Below are 26,183 nucleotides of genomic sequence, written 5' to 3' on the forward strand. Positions count from 1 at the left end.
AGAAGGTCGCAGGGAGGGAAGGACCCGAAACTGCCCGGCCACGGCGTCTCCAGAGGCTTCATGCACCGGGTGGCACGCGCTGCGCACCTCGGGGAGCCCCCATCCTGCCCCAAACGATGGCCCCAAAAAGGGGAGCAGCATTTTGGGCACCCGGCTCCTTGGTGGGGCGTGCAATGGGGACACAGGGTGAGCGTGGAGTGACAATCACAGCTCCTGCCTTCGGGCACGGCGCCGCTTCCCTTCCCGGCTTTTCTTTTCGGGGTTTTTCCCGCACGGATCTCATCCCAAACGCCTCGCTCTGGCCTGGAGGAAAAGGTCCCCGGAGCCAGCGGTGTCCGTCCGCAGACACAAACCAGGCTACCTCCGTCCTCGGGACGCGGCCCCCGGGGCACCCGCGGCGCTTTTCTGATGGTGGAACAGAAAAAAAAAACTCATTTCGGGTTTTCCTCCGTTCTGTTCCCCCGCCTGGGGCTCGGGAAGGTGGTGACGGGGAGGGGAGCTTCTGCTTTTTTTGGTTTTTTGGTCAGTGAAAAGCCCGTCCGAGGCCGGGGTGGCTTCCCTGGGAGCTGGCCCTCATGCCCCAGCGGCTGTCCCGCTGTGAGGGAACCCTGCTGCTGCCTCGGGCTTGGAAGTAATTAGCGAGAAAGCTTAATTAGTCACGGCGGCTCATCCCGTTGGCTCGTCCCATCTTCGCTTTGATGCTATCGCCCGTGCAAATCTCATCTCCGCGGGGCTTGCGAGGAGCTGCAGGACCTGGGGTGCCCCAGGCTCGGGCAGGGGGGACGTGGGGACGCGGGGACGCGGTCCCAAGAGTTTTTTCTGCATTTTAGAGGCTGCTGGAGGGGTTTTGTGCCCCCAAAAGGGCTGGAAAGCTGGCAGCTCCGTGCTAACGTCAGAGGGAGCTGCTGGATCCGAAAATCAGGGTGTTTGGGAGCTGAATGTGGTTTCCTCTTGGGCTGTGACCGTGGGGCCGGTGCCCACCTCCAGGCAGGGCGTGCCAAAACGCGCTCGGGAGCCCAGCAAATTTCTGCTCCTCAGAAATCCGCCTTCCCCGAGGGATGTGGCTGAAATTTCTGAATGCTGTGGCCGAATTCAGCTCTCAAGCTGGGAGGTGGCATCGGGAGAAGGCTCCTCCGTGTCCTGGCCCCGGCCGCGCTGGCTCCAGGTTCCCCTCGCAACCCCACCGCCCACCCCGGGGAACATCCCGGGGCTCGCCTTCATTAACACGCGATTAATTTGATTCCCATCGATTAAATCGGCAACAAAAGTTGCTTTTTTTTTGCCCAAAAAGCAGCTCCCTGGTCAGAAGGAAATTTCGATGAGGAATTGAACTCTTCAGGGTTGTTTTTTTTTTCCCTTTGATTATTTTTTTCCCCTGCTACTCATTACTCGGTGCAGGATTTGTTCTCCCACCGCTTTCTTCTCCATAAAGAGCTGCAAAAAGCATTGGTGGCCATAACAGCCTAGGGACACATTTCTCCTCCAGCCTGGTTGCGTCGACGCAGCCGGCGGTGAGGACACGACCCGGCCCGGCACCGGGAGCTCCCAGCTGGGGCTCAGACCCCAAGAGAAATGGGGCCAAAGTGGGAGGCGAGGGGCAGAGCATCCCTGGAAGGAGCTGGGTTCGTGCAGCAGCCCCCAGCCCGCTGTGACCGGGTCCTCAAAGCCAAGTGAGCGCACGTCCCTCGTGTCCCGGGTCCACCCGAGCTTTTTCCTCCCACGAGGGCAGAGAAAACCTTTTGCTTTGCTTCTCCGTGAGCATCTTTCTTTCCTTTACCCGCTTGGGGGAGGCTCCTCGCCCCTCTCTGCCCACCCCCGAAGCAATAACGGGATCAGCAGCTCCTGCCTGCCCCGGGGCGCGCGGTGCCGCTGCTTCGTGCTTGGAGGTGGGCACCTAAAACCGAGCGGGTGGGGGGCAGCAGGGTGTGGGGGGCGAGGCTGGCTCCACGGTGAGCTATTTTTCTGCCCTTTTATCCCCTTTCCTGCTGGGATTTGGAGACGTGGTTGGGCTGAAGCGGCCGGACCCGCTGCTTGGATGCGCACGGTGTCAGCGGGGGGCTCGGGGGCGCAGCTGCCCAAATTCATCTTCACGCCGCCTGCACCCGCACATCACCGAGGAAAGGGCTAAAAAACCTCCGCGTGCTTGGGGACGGGAGGGCTCTGACCCAGCCCTTGCAGCCCCAAAAATGTCTCCGGCAGCTCCCAGTGCCGAAATTTGCCCTGAAACACCGGCGAGGTCGGCTCCGCACCCGCACGTGCGCCCAGGGCACACCGAGCACCCCCCCGGGGCCGGGACCGTTTTGTTCTTTTCTTTCTCTCCCCGTGCCACCCATCCCACGGCATATCCGAATGTTTCTCGTCGACGCCAGTTATTAGTGCGTAAGTGTATTTTGGGGAAAAAAGCGAAACGGAAAAAAAAAAGAAAAAAAAAAAAAAAAAAAAAGAATTTTCAATTTATCACTTGTAACCATATATATAAATATATAAATATATATATTAAAAAAGTGTTTATTTGCAAAAAAAATAAAATTGTTTTAACAGTAAACTATCTTATAATAAACTCCCGATTTGTGACGATCTGTTCTTTTGTTAATCCTGGACAAATCCTCAGTTTGAGAGTCCTGTAACGAGCAGCTATTAACCACAGCGCCGCCGAGCACCGAGGAGGGATAACTCTATGTACTGTATGTATTAAAAGCAGCTGTATCGAATAAATGTTTATTGATTTTTTTATTCTTATTATCACCATCATCGTTATTTTGCAGTTTGCCGGGGGGGGTCTGCAGGGAGCGGGCACGGCGAGCGCTGCCGTTCCCCTCCCGGGTGATGAAATCCCGTAGGGGCACGGAGGTTTGCTGCTGGGAAGGGGGCTCCCCCGGTTGAGTTTCCTCTTCAAATCGCCTTAAAATCACCTTAAAATGTTTGCCCCAGCACCACAAGCCCCGCAGGAGGGGAACGCCTTCCCCTGCACCTCCCGGCACCGTAACCTGTGCCCCGGGCTGCGTTCCTGTGCCCCACGGCACCCAACGGAGTCCAACAGCACCCGGGTGGCACCCACCCGTGCCCACAGCACCCACAAATGACCCCAGCACCCCCCAGGGCCCCCCAGCACCCACTGGAGCCCCTCAGCACCCCCCAGAGCCCCCCAGCACCCTACAAACCCCTCAGCACCCCCCCAGGGCCCCACAGCACCCACTGGAGCCCCTCAACCCCCCCCCACCCGAGCCCCTCAGAAGGCCCCAAACCCCTCAGCCCCCCCCGAAACCCCCAGCACCCCCCGAACCCCTCAGCTCCCCCAGGCCCCCAGCACCCCCTGTATATAGGGTTTTACCCCCCTATACCCCCCTATACCCCCCTACACCCCCCTATACCCCCATACCCCCCTTACACCCCCCTACACCCCCCATCACCCCCCTATACCCCCATATAACCCCCCATCACCCCCCTACACCCCCCTTTTACACCCCTATACACCCCTTTTACCCCCTACACCGCCCCTTTACCCCCCATATCCCCTTTTACTACCCCATACCCCCTTTTACCCCCTCATATCCCCCTTTTACCCCCCTACACCCCCCATACCCCCCTTTTCCCCCCCTTTTGCCCCCCATATCCCCCTATACCCCCCTACACCCCCCCTACACACCCCCATACCCCCCATACCCCCCTTTTACCCCCCATAGCCTCCCATTCCCCCCCTATAACCTCCCCATACCCGCCTTTTACCCCCTTATACCCCCCTTTTCCCCCCCACACCCCCCTTATACCCCCCCATACCCCCCTTGTACCCCCCTACACCCCCCTATAACCCCCCTTATACCCCCTTTAACCCCCCTACACCCCCCTTTCACCCCCCCTACACCCCCCTTTTCCCCCCTTTTCCCCCCCTTTTCCCCCATTTTCCCCCTTTTTCCCCCTATTTCCCCCCCTCACTACAAGTCCCGGCCCCCCCCGCGCCAGCTCCGCCCCGCCCGGCCCCGGCCTCTCCCCGGCAGCGCCATGGCCGCGGCCCCGGCGGCCGAGGGGGCCCCGGCGGCACCGGCCGGGAGGTACCGGGGGAGGGGGGGGGGGGACACCGGGAGGGGGTCCCGGGAGGGTCCCGAGGGGGTCCCGAGGGGTTGGGGGTGGCTGAGGGGGGGGAGCTGGAACCCGGCTCGGCCCCCCCGGGGTGAAGCAGCGCCGGGGAATACGGAAATTTGGGGAGGGGGGGGGATAAAAAAAAAGGGGGGTTCGGCCCCAAAAATGGGCTCTGGGGGGCTGCGAGCGCGTCCCGGGGGGGTTTTGGGGGGTTTTTGGGGGGTGGGAGGTGTAATCAGTATGGGGGGGCCCCCGGGTGGGGGTGTGGGACTGGTCTTTGGAAGGGGAGGTGAATTTTTTTGGGGGGGTCAAATTTTTTTTGGGGGTAAAATTTTTTTGGGGGGGTTCTGCCGGTGTTGGTATGGATGGGGAAGAGCCAGGGGGCAGTGGGGTGGGGTGGGAGGGGGTGGGTGGGGGTGGGGGTGGACGTGGAGGTGGTGGGGGGGAATTTTGGGGGGGTGGAACAGGACAGGATAGGATGGGATGGATGAGATGGGATGGGGTGAGATGGATGGGGTGGGATGGGATGGGGTGGACAAGATGGGATGGGATGTATGGGATGGGATCAGATAGAATGGGATGGATGAGTTGGGATGGATGAGACGGAACAGGACAGGATAGGATGGGATGGATGGGATGGGATGGAACAGGACAGGATAGGACGGGATGGATAAGATGGGATGGGGTGGGATGGGATAGATGGGTTGGGATGGAATGGATGAGATGGGATGGGTTGGAAAAGATGGGGTGTATTGGGATAGGATGGGATGAGATAGATGGGATGGGTTAGGATGGAATGGATGGGATGGGATGGATGAGATGGGATGGAACAGGACAGGATAGGATAGGATGGGATGGACGAGATGGGATGGGATGAGATGGATGGGATGGGATAGGATGGGATGGAACAGGGCAGAAAAAAATGGGATAGGATGGAACGGGACGGGATGTGGGGCATAGGGCACCGCGGGGTTGTGTAAGCCGCGGGCACTGACCGGGAGGCTGCGGTGGAGCTGCCTGTGCCGGGTATAAATAGCAGCGAGCTAATGGGATCGGAGGAGGGAGGTGTTCCCTCTGCCCCGCCGGGGGGGCTGACTCCATCCCTGTGCGGGGTGAGGTGGGGGCACCAACTGTGGCCCTGCTCGGGTTTGTAGGGGCACCCCGTGCCCCTGGGGCTGCCTCCGTCCCCCATCTCCACGCCGCCACCTCTCTCCGGGCACTTCGGGCTTCCCAAAACCTGGCAGGGGGGATGCAGCCCCCTCAGCGCTCAGACGAGGGGGTCCTGGGGCAGCGCAGCCCCGCGGGGTGCAGGGCAGCGTCCGGGATCGGACCCGTCTCGGTCGTTGTGCTTTGCCGTGGCCCTTCCCCAAATCCCAAGGAGCCTTGGAGTTGTCCCGTGCCAGCGGGCAGAGCCCAGAAAACTGCACCCCGGGGTGGCACCGGAGCCGATCCATCCTGCCAGCGCCGCCTGGCTTCAGCTTGGGCACCCCCAGAGCTCTCCCAGGGACCTGGTGGTGACTTTGGGGTTGTGGTGAGCAGCGGGGGGAGAGCTGCTTGGGGCTCTGCTTCATCCCAGCACCCCGGGAGAGGCGAAGTCCCAAAAGTCTGCGCCACCTTTTGTGGAGAACGTCCTCGTCTCCAACATCTTCATGTCCAACATCTTCATCTCCAACGTCCTCGTCTCCAACGTCCTCGTCTCCAACGTCCTCGTCTCCAACGTCCTCATCTCGAACATCCTCGTCTCCAACGTCCTCGTCTCAGCCCCTGTGCATTCGGACGGCCTTGTTCTTGCTCTTTTTTCCTCAAGTTATTTGGTTTTTAGGCTGAACGCTTCCTTCAGCCTCCCGTTCCTCCAGCATTTCCTCGCGGGGCGCGGGGAGCTGAGGTGGCCGCCCCAGCACGCCTCCATCCGCCCTCGCCGCGTCGCTTTCGCTCGCAATTTCAAGCCCGGCTGCCCCAGCCCTGTGACCACGGTCTTAAAAAAAAAAATCTTCTAGAAGGAAGAAAAAAGTCCCAAAACATTCGCCCTGCGTGAGAGCTGGGGAACCAGGAAGCGAAGGCGCACACCCAGGGCCCTGCCCAGCGCCGTGCCCGCAGCCGCGGCGGCGCCCGGTGCCCGCGGTCGGATGCTGAGCCCCCCCGGGGGGATTTTTGTTGCTGCCGGGATTAAAATTTGGCGTGGGTAATTCCCATCCTACCTGGGAGCTCGTCTGGGACGTCGGGAGAGCCGCTGGGAGCATCGGTGCCACCGCTCGGAGGCTTTAAACAAAGGCAGGGAAAAAAAAAAAAGGCAGCGGGGAGCGTGCGATAAGGAACAGTGACACACGGGCAAAGAGAGCTTCGGTTCCAATTTCTGGTCCCCTTTTATTTTTTATTTTTATTTTTTTTCTTCTTTTTGAGGAAGATCCCAAATCGCTGCGGAAGAGGGGTTTTCATTTTTAAACTCCTGCGAGCGCTTTTCCAGCGAGAGGGGAGCTGGTGCCGAAATGGCAGGGCGCGGGACGGGCTGCTTTGATCCCCCGGGTCAAATCCTGCTCTTCGGGGCCAGCTCAGCGTTATAGGGCCAGGAGGCAGCCGCTGAGACCCCGTTCGGTGTCCGGCTGTCCCGTGGTGGTCCCGTTGGTGGCCGTGGTGCTCGGTGGCCGTGGCTTTTTTGGGCGATTTCTCAGGCGCCGCAGGAAAACAAATCCGCGGGCTGCTCCCCAAACACCCGGGGTGGAGATTTTGGGGACGGGGACGAGGGGGGACAGCGGGAACGGCGGCGGTGGCGGCGTTATTCTTAGCCTGGGGGGTGTTGAGTTTCCAGGGCTTGTTTACTCCGGGGCTGCCGAGCTCGCGGGGACGGCAAAGGGGGGGGGGGGTCAGATCCAACCGGCCCCCACCTGGGGGCTACAGGAGGGCGACAAACCCGCACCCACAGCCCCGGTAAGGCAGCACCGAGCCTTGTGCAGCCCCATCGGTGCCCCCCCGGGGTGCCTGCTCCATCCCGGTGCCCCCCCCGGAGCCCTCCCTTGCTGCCCCCCCCCCCAGTGCTCACCGAGCTGCCCCGGAGCCGTGCGCTGAGTGTCAGAAGCAGCTGAAGGAGCCCCGGCCCCAAAACGAGCCCGTTCGTCGGCCGCCGGGGCGTTTGGAGGAGGTGACACCCCCCTGCTGCCCCCCCCCTTTTTTTTTTTTTTTCTTTAATCAAGCCAGGGCTATTAATATCAGGTAATGAACGTAATCTCTGGGTTAAGCTATCCTCTTATGCGTGCCGACCGCCCCGCGGCTCCCAGCAAAACGCCTCCCGTCCTCCCACCGAGCCCCGTGGTGTCCCCCCCCCCTATTTCTGGGGTCGGTGCCCCCCCAGCCACACGGGGACGCTCCCCGCATGGCTCATCCCAAAGCCTCCGAGCCAAAATTCCCCCCCAAATTCCCCCCGGGAGGTGCCCGGCCATGAGCAGCCCCCCGGCGTACGCCAGCGTCCGCATATCGGGCTGCTGGGCCCTCGGGCCCGAAGGCAGGTGAGCTCTGCCCCTTTTTGGGGCGGGTTTGGGGTTTTCTTTCTTTCTTTTTTTTTTTTTTTCTTCTGGTGGGGGGCTGCGAAATCGTGGCTGGCAGCTGGAGGGAAGATCAGCTTCCCCGGGGGGGGATCAGGGGGAGGATTTGGAAGGCTGGCGCCGTGTCTGCAGGGCATGGGACCGAGGAGGAGCTCTCCTGCGGGGTGGCAAGGTCAGGTTTGGGGTTTTCCCTCGCTGGCTGCAGCTGGGGTGCTGGGATTTGGATGTTTTGCCCTCACCCAGGTGGGGAGCGGGCATGGAGGGGTCTCCAACCCAGCTGGGATTCCCCTGGCAAAGCAGCGCCGGTGCCAGCGGGGAGGATTCACCTGCGGCGAGGAGGGGAAACGTCCCCAAATCTGGGGACAGATGGGGGCGGCTGCCCCCAAAAAGGCACTGAGGGAGGGGATTCTGTCTGTACCTGCCTTGTTCTGGCACAGGGACGCGCTCTCCTGGCACGGCGGGGCTGCAGAGGATGAAGATGAGGATGAGGATGAGGACGAGGGCTGTGCTCCCCTCCTGCCCTCCTGGCAAGGTCTGGCCGGGCTCGCCGCCGGGCGCACGAAGCAGCCCAGGGGCTCTGGCTATAAATAGTGGCCTTTCTCCGGGCTCTTCCCTCCTCAGTAGGTGCAGAGAGCGAGGTTTTGGCCCTACAAAGCAAAAGAAGAACCCAGCGGGGAAATCAGGGAGCTGAGACTGAGGGACCTTCGGAGGGGAGAGCCTGAAGTTGGCACCAGGAGCAAAATCGTGACCTTTGCAGGAGTCCAGAGCAGTCACCGCCCTCCGGAGCCGTGTTTATCTGGGATAAATCATGGGGGGCAGCAGTTGGAGAGGTGGAACACAATTTATGCAGAGGTCCAGACGTGCTGGGAGGAGAAGAGGCGAAGAAGGAGAGCTCTGGGAATTGGATGAAAACGCTCCTTGCGTTGGGGAGGACGAGGGGAGGATGGATCTGCTGCTCGTGCCCTCGGTGCCAGCAGCCTGGGTGCACTGCGGGCACCTCGGGGAGAAGAAAACCTTGACAGCAGCCTGAAATTTGGGGCACAGCCGAAGCCGTGGGGGCAGAGCCTCCTTGTCACCGCCTGGAGCGGAGCTGCGTGGATCCGAGCTGGAGGCAGAGCCCAGCCTGCTGCTGGCTGCCAGAAACCTCTCCGGAGACCAGGATCAATCCAGGGGCTGTGCCTGGGTTTGGGGATCGTGATTTCAGCCCCAGAAACCAGGGGCTGGGCTTGGTGCTGAGCGACACCGGGGACAGGAGCTGGCACCTCGAGGCCCTGCAGACTCGGGGGAAAACGGGAGAGGGCTCCAGGGGTGCCGAGCAAGGCTCTGGAGGTGCTGAGCGAGGCTCCGGATGCGATGCTCACGGCTCTGGCACTGATGTGGAAGCTCCTGGTGCTGGGGAAGGCGCTGCACGGTGCTGGGAGGATCACACAGAGCCACACCACGGCCGTCCCCCCCCCCCTCGCCCCCCTGCGAGGTGCCGGGCGGCTTTGCGCACAGATGGCCGGTCTCAAATTTTGGTCATTATCGAGAATTACCCTAAAAAGGGCTGCGGGAGAGGAGGGGACTAATCTGCGTACCAAAACGGCTTAAAACCAAGCAAAAAAAAAAAAGGTTTAAACCCTTCTGACCCTTCGGTGCCCTGGCAGAGGTTTTATCCCCACCTGGTGATTCCCGGAGGCGCCTCGTGGTCGTGCCAGGGGGGTTGCAGGGGGTTATTTTGGGGAAAAAGCCGCATTTCCAGCTGGGATTTGTCCTCCAGCACAGCCTGCTTGTGCAGAACTCGGTGCCCCGGGGGTGGAAATCATCCTCCTGGTGCGGGCTGCAGCTTATCTCCTGGCCGGCCGCCGCGTTATCGCCTCGCAGACACCACAGCCCCTGCCAAGCGCAGAGCCCCCGGGCTCCCCCCCGCTCCCTGCTGTGGGAGGACAGATCGGGGAGAGGTTTTTAGCAGCTCCAGGGCTCCCAGCCCTGCCCTGCCCACGCGGCACAGCGGGCACAAGCAGCTCTGTAGCCCCAGGAAGGGTTGAGGCTGGAAATCGTCCAAGCTGCGAGGAGAGGGCTTGTGCATGGGGTGCGTGGCAGAATTTGGATGAGTTCTAGCTCGTTTTTGGCCTCCATCCCTTAGAAAAATCTTTTGGGACACCCCGCCGCCCTCTGTGATGGCACTCGGTGCTCACCAGAGCCCTCGTTTTTTTTATTTAACCCCTGCTCCCTCTTCCCATCCCCAGCAACAGCAGCGCCGAGTCCTTGGACCGCCTGTACCCGGCCGTGGGGTCCTCCAAACCTCCCCGAAAGCGCACCACGAGCCAGTGCAAGTCGGAGCCGCCCCTGCTGAGGACCAGCAAGAGAACCATCTACACGGCGGGCCGGCCGCCCTGGTACAATGAGCACGGCACCCAGTCCAAGGAGGCCTTCGTCATAGGTAGGCAGAAACAGCTCGAATTTCTCCGGCAGCATCGGTGCTGTCCTCTTGGAGACCTGATTTGGGGTTCCTGCTTCCCCCGCGCTCCCACAACCTGCTCAGAAGCTGGAGGCTGGCTCCGTCCTGAGCTGCTCAGCCTCGGGGAGAGTCCTCGTGGTTATTCCCAGAGCTTGTGGGTTGCCTGAGTGGTCACGAGGGATTTAGCCTCGGCTGTTCCCGTGCCAGCTCTCCCCTCGTTACACAAGCACCGCGTGAGCCGTGCGCGTTGCTGGCACTTCCAGCACCTTTGGGCGTTTTAGGGGTCACCTCGCCCAGCATCTCCCTCTTTCACTGTGCCCCCAGCATCAGAGCAGCCCCCCCGAGCCCCTCCTGGGGTCTGGAGGGGATTTCGGGGGCTTCCTCCCCTTCTCTCTGGCAGGTCTGGGAGGAGGCAGCGCCTCCGGGAAGACCACGGTGGCCACGATGATCATCGAGGCCCTGGACGTCCCCTGGGTGGTGCTGCTCTCCATGGACTCCTTCTACAAGGTGAGGCAGCCGTGGCCTTGATGGGGAAACGTGGAGCGGGTTCAGAGACAGCCTCCTGCTTCCCCTCGCCCTATTTGGGGCAGGAGGAGCGAAGGCTGCCCCAAAAGGGGGACGGCCACAAGCCCTAAACTCCTCTCCGGGGACAGGTATTGACCAAGCAGCAGCAGGAGCAGGCGGCCAGCAACGATTTCAACTTCGACCACCCCGATGCCTTCGACTTCGACCTCATCATCGCCACCCTGAAGAAGCTGAAGCAAGGCAAGAGCGTGAAGATCCCCATCTACGACTTCACCACCCACAGCAGGAAGAAGGAATGGGTAAGGGACACCGAGGGGCGCGGGATGGGGTGGGGGGGGGACCGCCGGGGTGAGAGCAGGGTGCGGGTTTTGGGTACCCCAAAGTCACCCCAAAGCCTGGGAAACAAGGAGCTGATCGTTCTTTTGTTTTTATATTTATTTTTTTTTGCTGGAACGGGGGATCTCTGAGCTCTAACCACATCGATTCTGCCTCCGCAGAAAACCCTGTACGGCGCCAACGTGATTATTTTTGAAGGCATCATGGCTTTTGCAGACAAGGAGCTCCTGAAGGTGAGTTGTGTGTCTCGTCCAGCTTCAGGGTGCGGGAGAAACAGGCCTGGGCTCTTGCAGCAGCAGGGGAAGAGCCCCAGGATTTAAGCAGAGGCCTTGGTCTCTGCTGTTTGTGTCCAGGAGCCAAGTGGTGACCCGGGCCCTGGCAGCGACGGCGCGTAAATACGCCCAGAAATAGCACACCTCCACCCCGCGTCTCAGCTTGCACAGCCAGAGGCAAATCTGGCTGAGGTTCTGCTCTGCAGAGGGTTGTGTTCCCAGGGCAGGCTCATCCAGAGCTTCAGGCATTCCTGGGAAGTGTTTGGGTCCGTGGAAAATGCTGCAGGGGGGGGGTGAGCCACGCACAAGCTTCGCCAGGCTCAGTCTAGGAAGTTCGCTCCCCTGCCAAGTGTTTGTGCTGCAGCTTTCCTGGAGCAACGATGACCTCCAGTGGACAGCTGGGTAAATCCCCGAGGAGCTTTTCCTCCGAATATCCCTTGGTTTTGTCTCTGGAGGCTGGGGGCAGCCTCAGGGATCCCAGCCCCAGAGCTGTCCTGCTGTGCCTGGCTCCCTTCCAGCAGCAGCAAGCCGTGGCTCCTGGATTAACCCGCTGGTCTCTGTCCTTCCAGCTCCTCCTCGCCCTTAAATACCGTCCCACCAAAGCTCTGGGGGTGCTTAGAGGCATGATCTGGAGCAGGACAGGTCCTTGGGGGCAGGAGGCAGTGTCTGAACTGGCAGTGCCTGTAAAGGCAAAGCTCACTGCAGCCCGGAGCCGTGCAGAGCAGATTGCAGCTCGGTCAGAGCCGTGCCGTGCCTTGGGCTCAGCCTCCTGGCTGTGCCTGCTGGAGGCCAGCTCCTGTTCCATGCTCATCCCACTGGGATTTCTTCCCTCCCCTCCCGTTCCAGCTCCTGGACCTGAAAATATTCGTCGACACGGACTCGGACATCCGCCTGGTGCGCCGCCTGCGCAGGGACATCAGCGAGCGCGGCCGTGACATCGAGGGCGTCATCAAGCAGTACAACAAATTCGTCAAGCCCGCCTTCGACCAGTACATCCAGCCCACCATGCGCCTGGCCGACATCGTGGTGCCCCGAGGTACTGCCCGTGTGCCTGGGGCCCGGCGGGCGAGGGCAGGAGAGTGGCAAAAGCAAAGGTTTTTGCAGGCGAGAGACCCAAAAACTCGCCAAAAGCAGGTTCCTGGGGAATTCGTGCTGCTTTTCCCTCAGCTAGTCCTGCCCTACAAGCGCCAGTAGCTTAGAAATTAAAAAAATATCAAGATATCTAGATATTCTATCTAATATCTATATTATTATTTATATCTAATATCTATCTATATTCTAGATATTCAGTAATAAATTACCAAAGAGCAAGGTGGTAACAGCAGGGATGTCTCCTGGTGGATGATGCTTTGCAGGAGTAGGGTTTATTTTTGAGCATAGCGGGGAATTTGGGGAAGGAATTGTCGTGGTTAGCGCTGTGGCCCTCACCTCAACTGTTCTGCTTTTGCTTCAGGGAGTGGGAACACGGTGGCCATCGACCTGATCGTGCAGCACGTCCACAGCCAGCTGGAGGAGGTAAGAGGTGCTGGTGAGGGATGGGGGGACCCTCGGGGTGCCGGGTGCCGAGGTGGGAACGGGCTGGCATCCCTCCGTGCTCCTGGGCTGTCCCCAACAACTCCTCCGAGCCCTGCTCCTCCAGCCCGGAGGAGCCTGCCTCGTCCCAGCGAGCACAAACCCTCGCTGCACGCTGTGGTCCCGCAGCAGCCTCCATCTCCCCGGGACAGCAAGTGATCCACGGACAAAGCAGCCGTCCTCGAGTGATGCTGGACCCGCACCCAGCATCGCGCCGAGCCCTGCAGCGCTCCTGCTCTCCGGCTCTGGCTTCTCCTCTTCGCCCCTTGCAGCCACTGCTGCGCTTTTGGCAACCCAGAGCCCGGTTTCCCACTCGTTGGGTGCATCCCGTGGGGAGCAAAACCTAAAAAAAAAAAAAAAAAAGTCTTGTCCTGTTTCGCTCCCAGCTGCGTGTTGCCATTCCCTGGGCAGCGCAGCCCCCTCCCGCTGCCCCACGGTGCCGGGGTGCTTTGTAGCTTTCGTGTTCGAGCTGTGAAGATGCTCGGGGTGATACCCGGGGAGCAGCACAGCCTGGGGACGGACACCCCAAAAGCCAAGGGCTCGGTTCCTGCAGGAGCCGTGCAGCCTCTGGTGCCTGTGACAGCACCGTGCGTCCTGTGCCTGCTCCGGCACAAAACCAGGGTGGAAAAGTTCCCCTGGGGACACCCCAGGGCTGAACTCTGGCAGCTCAGGAAGCTGCTTTCTTGCTAAACCCTGCTCCCAGGACACAGGAGCCAAGCCCAGAGCCCTGGCATCATCTCTGGCATCAGGTGGAGGGGGAAATGGAAGTTTTCTTCCAGGTCCCCCGAGATGTGGCAGGGAGAGCAAATACCGCGAGCCAGGCGAGGGATTGGCTGGGGGGCTCACGTTTACCCGGGGAGGGGAAGAAGGGGGAAAAAGCTTCATGGGAATTAGCATGGGAATGCAGGAAAATATTCCTATTTCTCCTTTTCTTTTGTCTTGAAACGACCGTGTGGTGTTGGCAATGCTTAATACCGGTTGCGTTGTGTCTTTGTCTTGCTGCCGCAGCGTGAACTCAGTGTCAGGTAAGAGCCCCCTAACCCTGCCCTGTCTGTGCAGCCCGAGGCATTTCCAATGCCAGGCACTGCTTGGCCTAAACCCCGACCCGCTGGCGAGACCGACAGCTCCCGAATCCCATGGCAAGAGGCCACGAGTCCCCGGTTTTGGGGCCAGCAGGGACGGGGCCGGTCCTCGGGGCCGTGTTTGCGCCGCGGGGGCGCCGCCAGGTCTGTAGCCGGGACCCTGCAGGAAAGGGGGGCTCCACGTCCCGGATTTTGCTCTCATTTCCCTTCCTCCTCCAAGACGAGCGGTTTTGGAGCCTCTCTCCCTCCCCAGCCCTGGGGACGAAGCCGCAGGAGGGAGGTGACAGCCCCAAATCCCTCACCAGGCATAAGCTCTGGGACCGGGCGACCCGTTTGGCCGCAGCCCAGCAGGATTGCTCCTTTCCCAGGACCCGCAGGAGGATGCTGTGGAGCAGGCAGCGATTTACGCAGCCTCTTCAGCCTCTGCATCCAGGTGGGACCGAGGCTCTCTCACTTCCATTAGGCAGCCAGCGAGATTTACGGGTATCTCTGCGGTCCTGCAGAGGGTTTCCATTTAGATCTCCATCGTTGTACGGAGACACTTAGCACGAGTAACCCCCAGATTTACATGTGGCACACAGAAAGCTTTTAAAATACCTACGGTGGACAGGAAAAGGCTCTCCGCCTTCCGTATTTCTGCTTCAACCATTTATTTCCCGGACTAAGAGACCGGACCTTTGATTTTCTCTCGGGTTTTCTGCTTGTTTAACACCACGGGGCCCGGCATTTCCCTGCGTGAGCTTCCTTGGGTGTCCGGAGGCTCAGGTGGGAAGTTGTTCTTTAGCACAGGGAGAAGTTTTTGACCCGAAATCTTGCAGGGATGACATCAGGGAGCAGGCTGTGTGCGTGTCTGCATGCCCATATCTGTGTGTGTATGTACTTATATTTGTAGGATTTCCTTTCTCTTCGATGATTTTCCTCTTTAATCGAGCTGGCACTCAGCACAGGCCATCTTTTGAACTTTTTGTGCGCCCTCTAAGCCAGGTACTCAGCAAAAGGTTGAGGCAACGTGAGCAGAGTCCCAGGAGCAAATCTGGAAGGAGATCTCTGACCCCTGCGGTCATCAAGGCCGCAGAAATGTGCGTGCTCCGTTTCAGGCCCCTGGTTTCCATTTATGCCTTTGCCTGAGGGTCTGGAAAAAAAAAAAAAAAAATCCTGTGAAATTGAAGTTTCTGCTCCTGGCATCGTGGTGCTTTCGAAGCCGGGGCAGCTCCTGGCGGCCCCACAGCCCTGCGAGGTGGATTTAGGGACGGGCACCGGGCTCTGTGCTCCTGGGGTGCCATCGAAAGCGATTCCCCGTCCTGAATGGCTTCATCCAAATGTCACACGTGTTTTTCTGATGCCACCACCCTTTGGTGGCCGTGGGGACGCAGCCAGGCCTTGGTGGCTGGTAGGATAAGAGCGGGATGCTCCGACCCGGCCCCACATTTAACCACGGCGCTGCGGGAGGTGTGATTACCTTCACCTACTCCCTTTCCACCCATGCCCGGGTGTTTCTCCTCGTGCCCCGCAGCAGCAGAGGGACCCGTGTGTGTCCCCCCAGCCTTTTTTCTGCCCCCCCCCCTGCACCGTTTCAGCAACAAACCCAGCTCTCGGAGCTCTTCTCAGCTTTATCCCTCGCCGATCGATCCTCCTTCCGCTCCGGGTCGCGATGGGCTCGGCGTGCCCTTTGCCGATTGTGTCTTTAAATATCAGCCCGTGGCGTGGCTTTAATAGCCCTGGTTTGAAATGTCAGCCGTGAAAGCCAGCTGCTGGCCGTGTTTCGTGTTTGAAATGCCCTGACTGCATCAGCTCCTTTGTAGCTGGATGTCTCTTGTCTGCTTCCTGTTTGACGGCGCGCTCCACAAAGAGCTGATGTTCCCTGAGCGATGCTCACCCCCTTTTCTCTCTTTTCTCTTCTTCTTTTCTCGTCTTTTTTTTTATTTTTTTTTACCTTCGAACCTTTTGTTCTGAGGGAGGGGGAAAAAAAAAAAAGATAATAATGAAGTTTCCAAACGGAGACGTTTTTCTTGCCTGGCTGAATTTTCCGTCGCCGTCCTGCCCCGACAGGAGGAGGGGGGGGGCAGGAAGCTCGCAGGCAGGCTGCGGGTGCTGGGTTTGGGGACCAGACCCCCCCCTGGCAGGGCTGAGACCCCCCCAGCCCCCTGCCCGCGAGCCCCCGTGCGAGGATGGCAGATTTGGGTGAAGGTCCTGAAGGTTTTCCAGCTGCTGGTGGTGGGTTCAGGGCTGCCTTTCTCCAGTGCTCCCAGTGCTCCCAGTGCTCTCGGCTCTCCAGGACTGGGGCAGAGCCCCCCCAGCGTGCCAGGAGGGGGGGGGGACGTGCGGGACGAGGCTCGGTTTTTGAAGCTCCTGCACTTATTTTGGGATTTCAGGGCTTCGAGGAGCCCAGGAGCTGCGGTACCAGCTGGGACAGGGACGTGGCAGTCCCCACGGTGGCACCAGGGTGGTGACAGGGGACAGGGCCAGCGAGGAAGGGGCTTTTGGGGGCTGTATGGTGCCAGCCCGGGCACTGGGCTTTTTTTTTTTTTGCTTTTTTTTTTTTTTCCCCCCCCCTTTTTAACTAATGCTGGTGCTTTCTCCTTTGTTCCATGTCGTCTTTGTCCCTCTCCCCTTAAAAAAAAAAAAAAAAACAAAAAAAAACAACAAAAACCCACAAAACTCTGCTGTTGCCCGGTCTTGTCTCCCCCCGAACGTCCCTCCCACCCGGTGACCAGAGGAAGCTGCGCTGGGATATGTGAGGAGCCAAAAAAAAAAAAAAATAACGCTCACGGCCGCGGTGGGGGTGTGCCACTAACCGCGGGCAGCGCAGTGTGAGCCGCACTAACCCGGGCGGGGGTCCTGGGGCAGGCTGCACACCGGGTCCCGCTTTGCTGGGGGGCTTCAGGGGCCAAATTGGGACTTGGGGAGGGTCCCAAGGGGGTTTTTGTGTTTTTTTTTTTTCTAGCCCTGTTTTTTTTTTTTCTAGCCTCATTTGAGCCCGTTCCGCAGGGAACGGGGTTGCTCGCAGACCACGGGCTCAACCCCAGCACCTGGAGCTGCTCTGATTTTGGGGACAGCAATTCCCAGCCCCAAAAACCCCACTGGGGTTGGGAGAGGAGGGTGTGAGCGCGGTGCCAGGGGCTGATCTCTGCCCCCCCAGCCCCAGGAGCAGGCAGCAGCGCTCACCCCTTGCAGCTTTGGCTCAATGGGGACGCGTTTTTGGGGCCAGGAGGGGGTCCGGGTGGTGGCCACGGCCCCAGAACCTGTCCCTGGGGCTGGGTCCTGCAGGAGGGGGCAGAGCTGCATCTCTGAGAGCACCTACCCTAAATTTTGGGGGCTAACGGGGTGAGCTCGCTTCGCTGACGGCTGCTGCGGGGTCTTGAGGGCTGCAGGTCCCACAGGGGCAAGGGGGGCTCTCCGGACCCACAGTGGGGGCGCAGCCTGCCCCGTGTGCTGCCTCAGCTCTTGGGATCCTTCCCCATATGGCTGGCAAAAGCAAAAAGGAGCCCTGAAGCTCCCCCAGGCCTTGGGAATGTCTCGTTGGGCTTTGTGGATGGAGACCTGGAGCCATGGAGCCCTGCCCTCCTCCATCCCCCCACCCCGGTCATCTTCTCTGCCTTCTCCTCCGCTTCTGTGCCTTCCGTGTGCGCCTGCGGGCGATTAATCCAAGGTTTCTGCTGGATGGCGACTCTTAATCACCCGCTGCTTTGTGTCCGTTTGCTCTCTTCTCCTCCTCCCCGTCCTCTCTCTGAGCAGCCGCTGGCACGTGTTTGTTTGGGTTTTTTTTTTTTTGGTGTGACGTGTGGCTTTGTGACCCCAGCCCTCCTCCCAGACAAAGTGGCTTTGCCCCATATCCTGCCCGGCCCCCGGGGAGCCCAGCGGCTGTGACCTTCAGCTCGTTACAGACCCAGAGGTGATTAATGGGGCTCCATTGTGCTCTTCCCCCCTTTCAATGGTCTCCCCTTGATCCCAGAATAGCTCCCGGCCCTATTACTTACGTGGAGATGACTCACAGGCAGCCGGCCCCGCGGGCACAGCCTTGAAGCTGTTCCCAATTCGGGACGGATGCGTGCTCACCCGGTGTCCCGTGCTTGTAGGGTGGCACCGAGCCCGCTGCGATATCTCCTCCTCACCCCATGAGGCGAGGATCCATCCCCCAGCTCCAGCTCCCGAGCGGGAGGACGTTGGGATTTTGGTTTTTTTTTTGGTTAAATCCCGAGCACCCACCCCCTGCCCTTTCAGCCGGAGCGGGTCCCTCCGTCACCGCGGGGTCCCGGGCAGGGCTGGCCGCTCGTTGGGCTCGGCCAAACGTCCTCGGTGTGAGTTTGCAGGAGATTGGGCATCTGGGAGGATGGCTCCGGCCGTGTGCTGTGCACAAGCCCTCGGGAACCTCACCCGGAGCTTCTTCTGACCCCGTTTTTGGTTTTCAGGGCCGCCCTGGCCTCTGCCCACCAGTGCCACCCCCTCCCGCAGACCCTCAGCGTGCTGAAGAGCACCCCTCAGGTGAGGGGCATGCACACCATCATCAGGTAAAGCCCCCCCCGGGGCGGGACGGGGCTCGGATGGGGTGGGCTTGGCTCATTTTGGGCTCCCAAACCCCCAGAGCTCAACCTGTGCCCTGCCCCGGGGCTTGGGGACGTGGGACAGGGGAGCCGAGAGGGGGTCCTGGGAGTGGGAGCATTGCTGGGGTGCTCTCAGAAGCTGGAAAATGCTCCCTCATCTTGCTAACGATTTTTCTGCTTTTTACCTTAAAACTTTTCACCTTAAAACTCAACCCGTGGGCCCCGTGCAAACAAGCAGCTGACAGCCAGCTGGAGCAGGGGCGTTCCCTGATGTGCTGGAGCCAGGGGGAGCACATTTTGGTCCCCAGCTTACGTTTCTTTTCCTTCCCCTCCAGAAACAAGGAGACCAGCAGGGACGAGTTCATTTTCTACTCCAAGAGGCTGATGCGGCTGCTGATTGAGCACGCGCTCTCCTTTCTCCCTTTCCAGGTGGGTTTGGGGCTGGGTGACGATGCCCTGTCCAGCCCCACTTTCTAAGGGACCAGCCTGGCTGTCCCCCTGTCACCAGAGCTCCTCTGAGAGCCGTGCCAGTGCTTGTGGTAACACTTTTTGTGTGTTTTTCGTAGAGTTGCACTGTCCAAACCCCTCAGGGACAGGACTACGAAGGGAGGACGTACAGTGGGAAGCAAGTAAGTGGAAACAAGAGGTGCCATGTACCCAAAATGCCAGGTGGGGTAAGCTGAGAGCCCTCTGCCTGCAGGGGGAGGACAGCCCTGGCCTCTCAGGGCTTCCACCAGGCCCTGGGGATGGTTCCTGCTGCCACGAGTGTGCCAGCAGTGTCACCGTGCCACCACTCTGGGAGGCAGGAGCAGCGCAGCCCTCTTCGGGACTGCTTTGGGGTTGCCCGTGAGAGGTCCCGAGGTTCGAGGCCAAATGGCACACCTAGGGAATCGTGCCTTCTCGTTCCATCTTCCCCGCGCTGCAGATCACCGGGGTGTCCATCCTGCGGGCGGGCGAGACGATGGAGCCGGCGCTGCGGGCTGTGTGCAAGGACGTGCGCATCGGGACCATCCTCATCCAGACCAACTGCAACACGGGCGAGCCGGAGGTAAAAACCAAACCCCCCCACCCCCCGGAGACGTCTCCAGCTTGTTGGCCTGCACCCTTCTAAAAGAAGGGCTGGGGGTGCCGCGTTGGCTCCACTCTGCCCATCAGGAGAGGTCCCTGCATGAAGCCCGCAGCCCCTGAGCTGCTCTGGCCTCTTCTCTCCCCTCCTGCCCAGCTCCACTACCTGCGGCTGCCCAAGGACATCAGCGAAGACCACGTCATCCTGATGGACTGCACGGTCTCCACAGGCGCAGCAGCTATGATGGCCGTGCGGGTGCTGCTGGTACGGGGGACTTCAAGGGGGGTGCGGGGCCGGAGGTGGGCTGACAAGCGGTGTTTGACCCCAAAAAAACCTTCAAAGGGCCAGCCACAGCCCCACTGAAGCTGGTCCGTCCTTGCAGAGGGTGGTGTGGGTTACAGCAAGAGCTGGAGTGGCTCTGTAAGCACCCTGTAAGCTCCTCGTCCCACACACCCCCGTGCTCTCTCCGTGCCTCTCCTGTAGGATCACGATGTCCCAGAAGACAAGATCTTCCTCCTCTCCCTGCTTATGGCAGAGATGGGTGTCCACTCAGTCGCCTACGCTTTCCCCCGGGTGAAGATCATCACCACAGCTGTGGACAAGAAGGTGAATGACCTGTTCCGGATAATCCCTGGCATTGGTGAGTCCCTTGGGGGTAGAAATGAGCAGTTTCAGAGGAATTTTCCTGCTGCCGTGCGGGTGGTGGGATCGAGGTGCACGCTGAGCACTGTCAGGCAGCCGTAGCCTCGTGCCGTGAGCCTCATCCAGCCCAAAACAGAGAATCTGGGCTGTGACAGCTGGGGCAGACCAGTGCCCACCTCATTTCCAAAGCTGCCACCTGAAACGAGCTTGTCCTGAACAAGCTCACCGTGTTCTTCTGTCCTCACCTCTGCTGTGCCGGGAAACAACCCTGCCACAGCGTGCTAAAACAGCCTGCGGGGTGCTAAAGCAGCCTCCAGGCTGCTCCAGTTTTGCTGCTACCCAAATTTTAGTGCCGTTCAAGCTGTCGGATAAACCTGCTTTTGTTTCCTCGCCTGCTGGGCAGCCAGCAGCTTGGAAGGGTTGATCCAAGGCTCCTGCAACGCTGCACCGTGGTTGCAATCTTTTCTCCCCACAGGGAATTTCGGCGATCGGTACTTCGGGACGGACGCTCCTCCTGACTGGAGTGATGATGAAGATGCTCTTAGCACTTAGCTGGACGTGGAGGTGCCTCTGGTGGCAGGCAGCTTCAGCACCGCACCTTAACCCCTTCTGTCCATCGCAAAGATTTCTCCTTTCTCCTCACCAAGCATAGATATTTTTTTCAAATCTTACATTGGAGATCTAGGGCATATTTTTTCAAAGAAACACAAATCCTAGTTTGACTCTGTGGACAGTCGCGTGTCCCAGCATAGAGTGGAGTTAATTTATTTTAATTTAAATATTTGCCTATATAACTTATTGGAGATATTTTATAAAGAAAAATAATAAATTTTTTCTCTGGTTTTCTTGAATGGAGCCATTGCTTGTCACAGCCCGGGGTTGACAAGAAGTCATAACCCCTTCAGGACCGCCACCCTGGGAGATGCTGCACGTGGAGGTGGATGCTGCTGAGGGACGCTGACCCTGCAGGCATAGAGAGGTTCTTGCAGCTCTGTCTTTTGGCTGAGCTATTTACAGCAGGCTGCTCATGGCATCCCTCCAGTAAGCACTGAAGTCCTTACACCCCTGTGGAGCATGTGCCCTCAGTCCTGCTTGCTCTAAGCCTCAGAGCTGGTGGGGACGGAGAGCTCTTTGTGGCCTTGCTGCAAGGGTGGTATAACCCCCCTCAAACCAAGGCTTTCCTCCTGAAGTAGGGCTGGGGCAGGAGGAGAACCCACCACCCCCATTCCCCAGCTCCCTCTTCTTGCTGCCTCGCTCCAGGGAAGAAATCCCGTGCTCCAGATCCAGGTGAAGGGCTGGTCCTGGAGGAAGAGCCGTTCCTCCTTTCTGCAAGGAAGCTGAAGTTCAGCTGGGATCGCCTCACGCTTGGGGTTAAAAAGCACCAAGCCCTTGTTTCAGTTCAGCAGCCGAAGTGAAACACAGCTCACGCAAGCACCGGGCTGCTCTTGCTGAATCAGAGCTGCTCGCGATGCCGTGCGGCGTGGGTCTCGTAACGGTCTCCAGGAAGCTGCTAGCAGGCCAGGGTAACCTCAGCGGAAGGGAGACAGCCAGCCCCAGGAGGTGGATTTAGTCAGAGCTGTGACCCTTGTGGCTGAACGCAGAGTATTTTCCCTTCCTGCCCGATTCAAAGTACCCGTGCGACATCCTTGTGCTGGAGGTAAAGGGGCCAAGAGGAGCCAGCCCACCCCTCCTCGTCTGGGGACCCCTGGCTGGGAGCTGGTCCCTCGGGGCTAGGGCAAGGCAGGCATCCAGGGCAAAGGGACCAGGAGGGGGATGATGTGCTGAAGCGGAGCCTCCTGGTGCCAGCTCAGTGTGGGCTCAGGTGTGAGGAGCCCAAAATAACCGCCACCGCTCTGTGGCACATTGTATAAATTCTCGACTAAATTTAAAAGAAAGCACACGCCCAAGTTCCTGCAAGCACTCAGTGAAAGCATGAGCCCTCTTCTTGAAAGCCACGCTCAGAGCCAGCGCTGACACTTGATTAGGGCCTGCTAAAAATAGCTCTTTGCGTAGGTGGAAGGAGAGCTCATAAGCACAAACACAGGAGGATTGGCAGACACAGGGCTTTGGGGCTGGGGCACCAGGTGAGCCATGGCACGAGGTGTGGGACAAGGGGCTGCAGCTGCACCAGGAGCATGGAGGAGCCTGCACCAGCCCTCCTGCCTCCCGGCTGCGCAGGGCAGTGCTGGAGGAGCCCAGTGTCTGCTTGCCATGCCATGTGCAACCCCATGAACGAATGCCCCCGTCATTCTTCATGCATAAAGCTCCAGCAGAGCTTTGAACACCGCCCTTGGCCTCCTTGAGGGAGACAAGGCCACCAGTGGGTCCTGAGTAGCGGCTGTTCCCAGGGTCCATCGTGGGGGTGAAAAACCCACAACAATTCCCTGGTGGGGAGCAAAGCAAGCATCTTTCATCCCAGCTTCCTTGAAACCTCACGGGTGCTGTGGCTCTGGGTCTCTCACCACAGCCCCCAAGGAGCAGCGTGCAGGAAGCAGCCCATGAGGTGTGACTGGAGAAGAACTGGGTGCAATGGGGCTCTGACCCACCACGGAGCCCACCAAAGGGCTTCGTGTACCAATGGTCCGGCCCATCACCTCAGGAAGCCCGTGATGAGCACAGCCAGCACCTGTAGGATGTCCCGCCATGGGAGGGGAAAACAAACCTGGGGTGGAGGGGAGGAGGCATCACCAAAGCCTCCGGCTGCCACGTCTTGTTTTGCAGCACTTCCAGGCTGCTGCGTGCCACCCACGCACCCAGGCAGCCCCAGCACCCATGGACGGCAGCTGGCACACCCAAAACAGCACAGCAGAGCACAGCATGGCACCCTATGGCCTCGGGGCCAAGCACCCACACCCTGTCCCACAGGGGATCACACAAAGGTCCTGGAGACCTCTGCACCCTGGGCAGCTCCCGCTTTTATTGCAGTCCTTCTATAATTTTGCTCTGCACATCTGCATTTGATCCATATTTTCCTCACCAGATCTGTGTTTTTCCCCACTAAAGCCACACTTTTCCTCAGCACGCCCACATTTAGCCCCGTAAAGCTGTGTTTTGCCACCACAGAGCTGACTTTTACCTCAGCAAACCGGCGGCGCACCCATGCCACCGCTTCCCCTTTGGGCAGACTGCTCCTGCCATGTGAGAACATGGCGCCTTCCCTCCCCATCCCCGCCTGCCTTCCCCCTGCCTTGTTTGAGGCAGCAATGGTGAATTTAGCAACAAACGCCATGGCGGGAGGCCTCAATGCCTGGCAGCCCCATCCCCGCTACCATTGCCCTCGCCACCGGCTTGCGGCGCCATCTTGGCTCCCCTCAGCCGCCCACAGCTGCCATCTGGTGAGGCCGCTGCCCCCTCTCTCGCCGCCTCGCCATCGCCAGCACTTTGAAATTGACTTTTTTGTGTTTGTGACAAGCTGCCGGCGGCAAACACACCGCCTCGGAAACACTGCGTGGGCGGCGGACGGCTCCCCTCCCCGCTTCTGTCTTTCTGGCCGCCCGGCCGGCAGGCAGGCATGCGCGCTCACTGGGGTGGCCGTGATGGCCTCTCGTGGGTCTGGGCAGAGAGAGCAAGAACAAAACCACCTTGTTTTGGCGCCAAGATATTTATCTAACTCTTCTTTAGACAGCCCCAGCCTGCACCTCACTGGGGTGGCTGGTGCTGCCCGCACTGCTGCTGCAGCCCTCAGCAGCACTGCCCTCCTCGACAGCCCAAGAAACGCTGTGAAGGTCACACCACTCTTTTTTTTTTTTTTTTTTTAGTGAAAGAAAGAGAAAACGTGCTGGTTTGCACTTTGGGGAGCAATGAGAGGCCCTGAGATGTGGTGTGGTGTCCAGCTGCCACGGCCAAGTGTTCCTGAAGGCGACAGGCAAGGGCTGTGCTCATGCACGGCTCCAGCTCCATCTTGCTGCCTCTGTCACCCAGGCTGGCTGCAGCCATGCAGCACAGGGGGACGCTTTGCAGGACACCCACAGCCCCTTGGCCTCCTCCTGAAACATGGAGATGTTGGAGAAAATTGGGGAAAAAAAATAAACACCACTTTTTTTCTCATTACACATCACAATGCCACACCTCCAGCTCTTCCATGTGCTAACTAAAAAAGGCAATTAATCTCCTGAAGGAATTGGGTTTATTGCCACCTCCTGCTATCTCAAGGTGCTTGGGCAGCCCCCCAGTACCAGATCCCAGCCCACCATGGACCCCAAGCTCTCTGCAGCCCCAGGGGCTGCTTTGGTTTCCGGCCCTGCTCTGGGAGCAACCCAAACGACAGGCGCCATGGCCAGCAGCAGAGGCCCTTCAACGCCATCCCCTCGGCACTAAAAATAGACCAGAGCGGTTAAAAAAAAAAAAAAATCAAAAAACAACAACCACACAAAACCAGAGAACAATAAAAAAAAAAAAAAAATGGTCTGCTTGACCATCAAAGAGAAAGCACTCGGTTGGAGGCAGAAGCGCCTGTGAGGAGAACTTTCAGGTTATATTTTTCTCTTTCTGCAGCAGGCAAGCCTGTTTTTTTTTTCTGAAAGAGGTGGAAATGCTTCACGGCTGCCAGCCTTGGGCTGAGGCATCTCCACTCCTGCCCCATTTGTGGGCTTGGTGGGGCTGGAAAGGCAGCGGTGCTCTCTCAGGTCAGAACAAACGACTTAATTTTCCTTTCGAGCTGTCTACCCGTTGGTTTCCTATTTGTACAGAAAGAGGCAGCGCCTGTGGGCTGAGCTCCCCCCCGCCACTCATCCAAAAACTCAGCAGCTCATCGCGTGGCCCCTGCCCGGCCCTGGGGTCCAGCATCGTCCCGGGGCTCCGGCCCTCAAACCTCATCCAGGAGCCAGGCACAGCCCCACCAACTGCAAAAACAAAAGCTCAATTTCTGCGTAATCTAAATGAGGACATTTGTCACGAGCAGCCCCTGGTAGTGCATTAAAAACACCGCTCTGCTCACAGAGGTGTGTTTTTTTTCAGACGTCAGCATCAAAACGGCAGTGGAAAATGGGGTGCGTTTTGAAGCTGTTGTATGAGGAATGTTTGAGCACAGAGCTCAGACCATGTACGTGAGGCGTTGTGCAGGGACTCCTTCAGCTGGTGCCGATGCAGAGAATTATTGGAAACTTTTCAGTGACACCTAAAGCTGAATTCACGCTGTCTGCCGCTGAAAGCAACCCTTGGTCATGTTCGCTCACCGCAGAGACATTTATAACAATCGAAGACACTTAAAAGACTTTATTTAACAACAACGAACATACACGAAAGGTGCATTTGACCCCACTGCCCCCCCAAAAAAATGAATAATTGCAGCAAGAAGAAAAAAGGGTTGGGCAAGAGTGCGATAAAATGACCTGAAGCCTAAGCAAAGCCTGGAATCCCCAACAGTGTCCGTGACACAAATTTTAATTGTTTGGGATTTTACGGTGCTGCATTTTGGGCAGCGTCTCCTTGTTTTGGGACTCCTTCATGATCCCCACAGTTTCCCAATCCCGTTCAGAGGAGGGCTGTACAACATTATCAGCACGGCCACGGCATCGGCCACAGCGGTCCGGGAGGTGCAGGGTTTGGTTAAAGGCTGCCACGAAGTCCTGCACACACACTTTTGGTAGCTTTTAGCAGCCGGTCCGAGCTAATCTGGCTCTTCTAAACCTTGCCCTGCAGTGTTTGATGTGGTTCGTTAGCCAGTAAAATTACCGTGTGCCTTGAAACACAGTACAGCATCCCCAAAATGTGGCAGGACTTTTTCAGCTCCCGTTTCATTTCCCAGTGCCCAGCAATGCATCTGCAAAATCGCGCCGTTTCGTCTGTCTTCATTTCTGCCACAATTGTTTTAATATTAATTACGGAGGAGTTATATTTTTATGTTACTGCTAACTAGCAGGGTCTCAGGGCTTGGAAACCGTGGCCAGGAAGGCAGGTAGCTATCGAGAGAGCCGGCTCGTTTAGCTGATGGTTATTTTCCCCTGCAGCACCACGAGCCGTGCCGGGAGGGTGGGTTTAGCACAGAGCCCCCATCCCCGTGGGCAGCAGCCGAGGGCACAAGGCTCCTCCTGCACCCTGGATCCATGGGGTGCATCGCACCAGATCCAAAAACAGGGCACTTTGGGGGGAAAAA

General features: G+C 58.9%; 1 protein-coding gene across 1 annotated transcript; it reads left to right on the forward strand.

Annotated features, from left to right (window-relative positions):
- The first annotated feature begins 3,999 nt into the window (after positions 1–3,999).
- On the forward strand, positions 4,000–20,940 carry UCKL1 (uridine-cytidine kinase 1 like 1). Its single transcript, XM_032198548.1, has 15 exons — positions 4,000–4,049; positions 9,842–10,035; positions 10,454–10,560; positions 10,707–10,877; positions 11,076–11,147; positions 12,033–12,222; positions 12,640–12,701; positions 13,767–13,783; positions 18,250–18,348; positions 18,717–18,810; positions 18,948–19,010; positions 19,307–19,429; positions 19,604–19,711; positions 19,931–20,087; positions 20,565–20,940. Exons 1-15 carry the CDS (start codon positions 4,000–4,002, stop codon positions 20,639–20,641), a joined length of 1,584 nt encoding a protein of 527 aa, XP_032054439.1. The 3' UTR covers positions 20,642–20,940.
- Positions 20,941–26,183: the final 5,243 nt, after the last annotated feature.

This window comes from Aythya fuligula, chromosome 16 (genome assembly GCF_009819795.1).
Source record: "Aythya fuligula isolate bAytFul2 chromosome 16, bAytFul2.pri, whole genome shotgun sequence".
In the NCBI taxonomy this organism is placed as follows: domain Eukaryota; kingdom Metazoa; phylum Chordata; class Aves; order Anseriformes; family Anatidae; genus Aythya; species Aythya fuligula.

Bases quoted from the DNA above. Each gene is read 5' to 3' on its own strand.
- UCKL1 (XM_032198548.1), top strand. From the start codon at position 4,000: ATGGCCGCGGCCCCGGCGGCCGAGGGGGCCCCGGCGGCACCGGCCGGG. The intron at 11,148-12,032 runs GTGAGTTGTGTG...CTCCCGTTCCAG, and splicing joins CAGACAAGGAGCTCCTGAAG to CTCCTGGACCTGAAAATATT. The intron at 12,223-12,639 runs GTACTGCCCGTG...CTTTTGCTTCAG, and splicing joins CGACATCGTGGTGCCCCGAG to GGAGTGGGAACACGGTGGCC.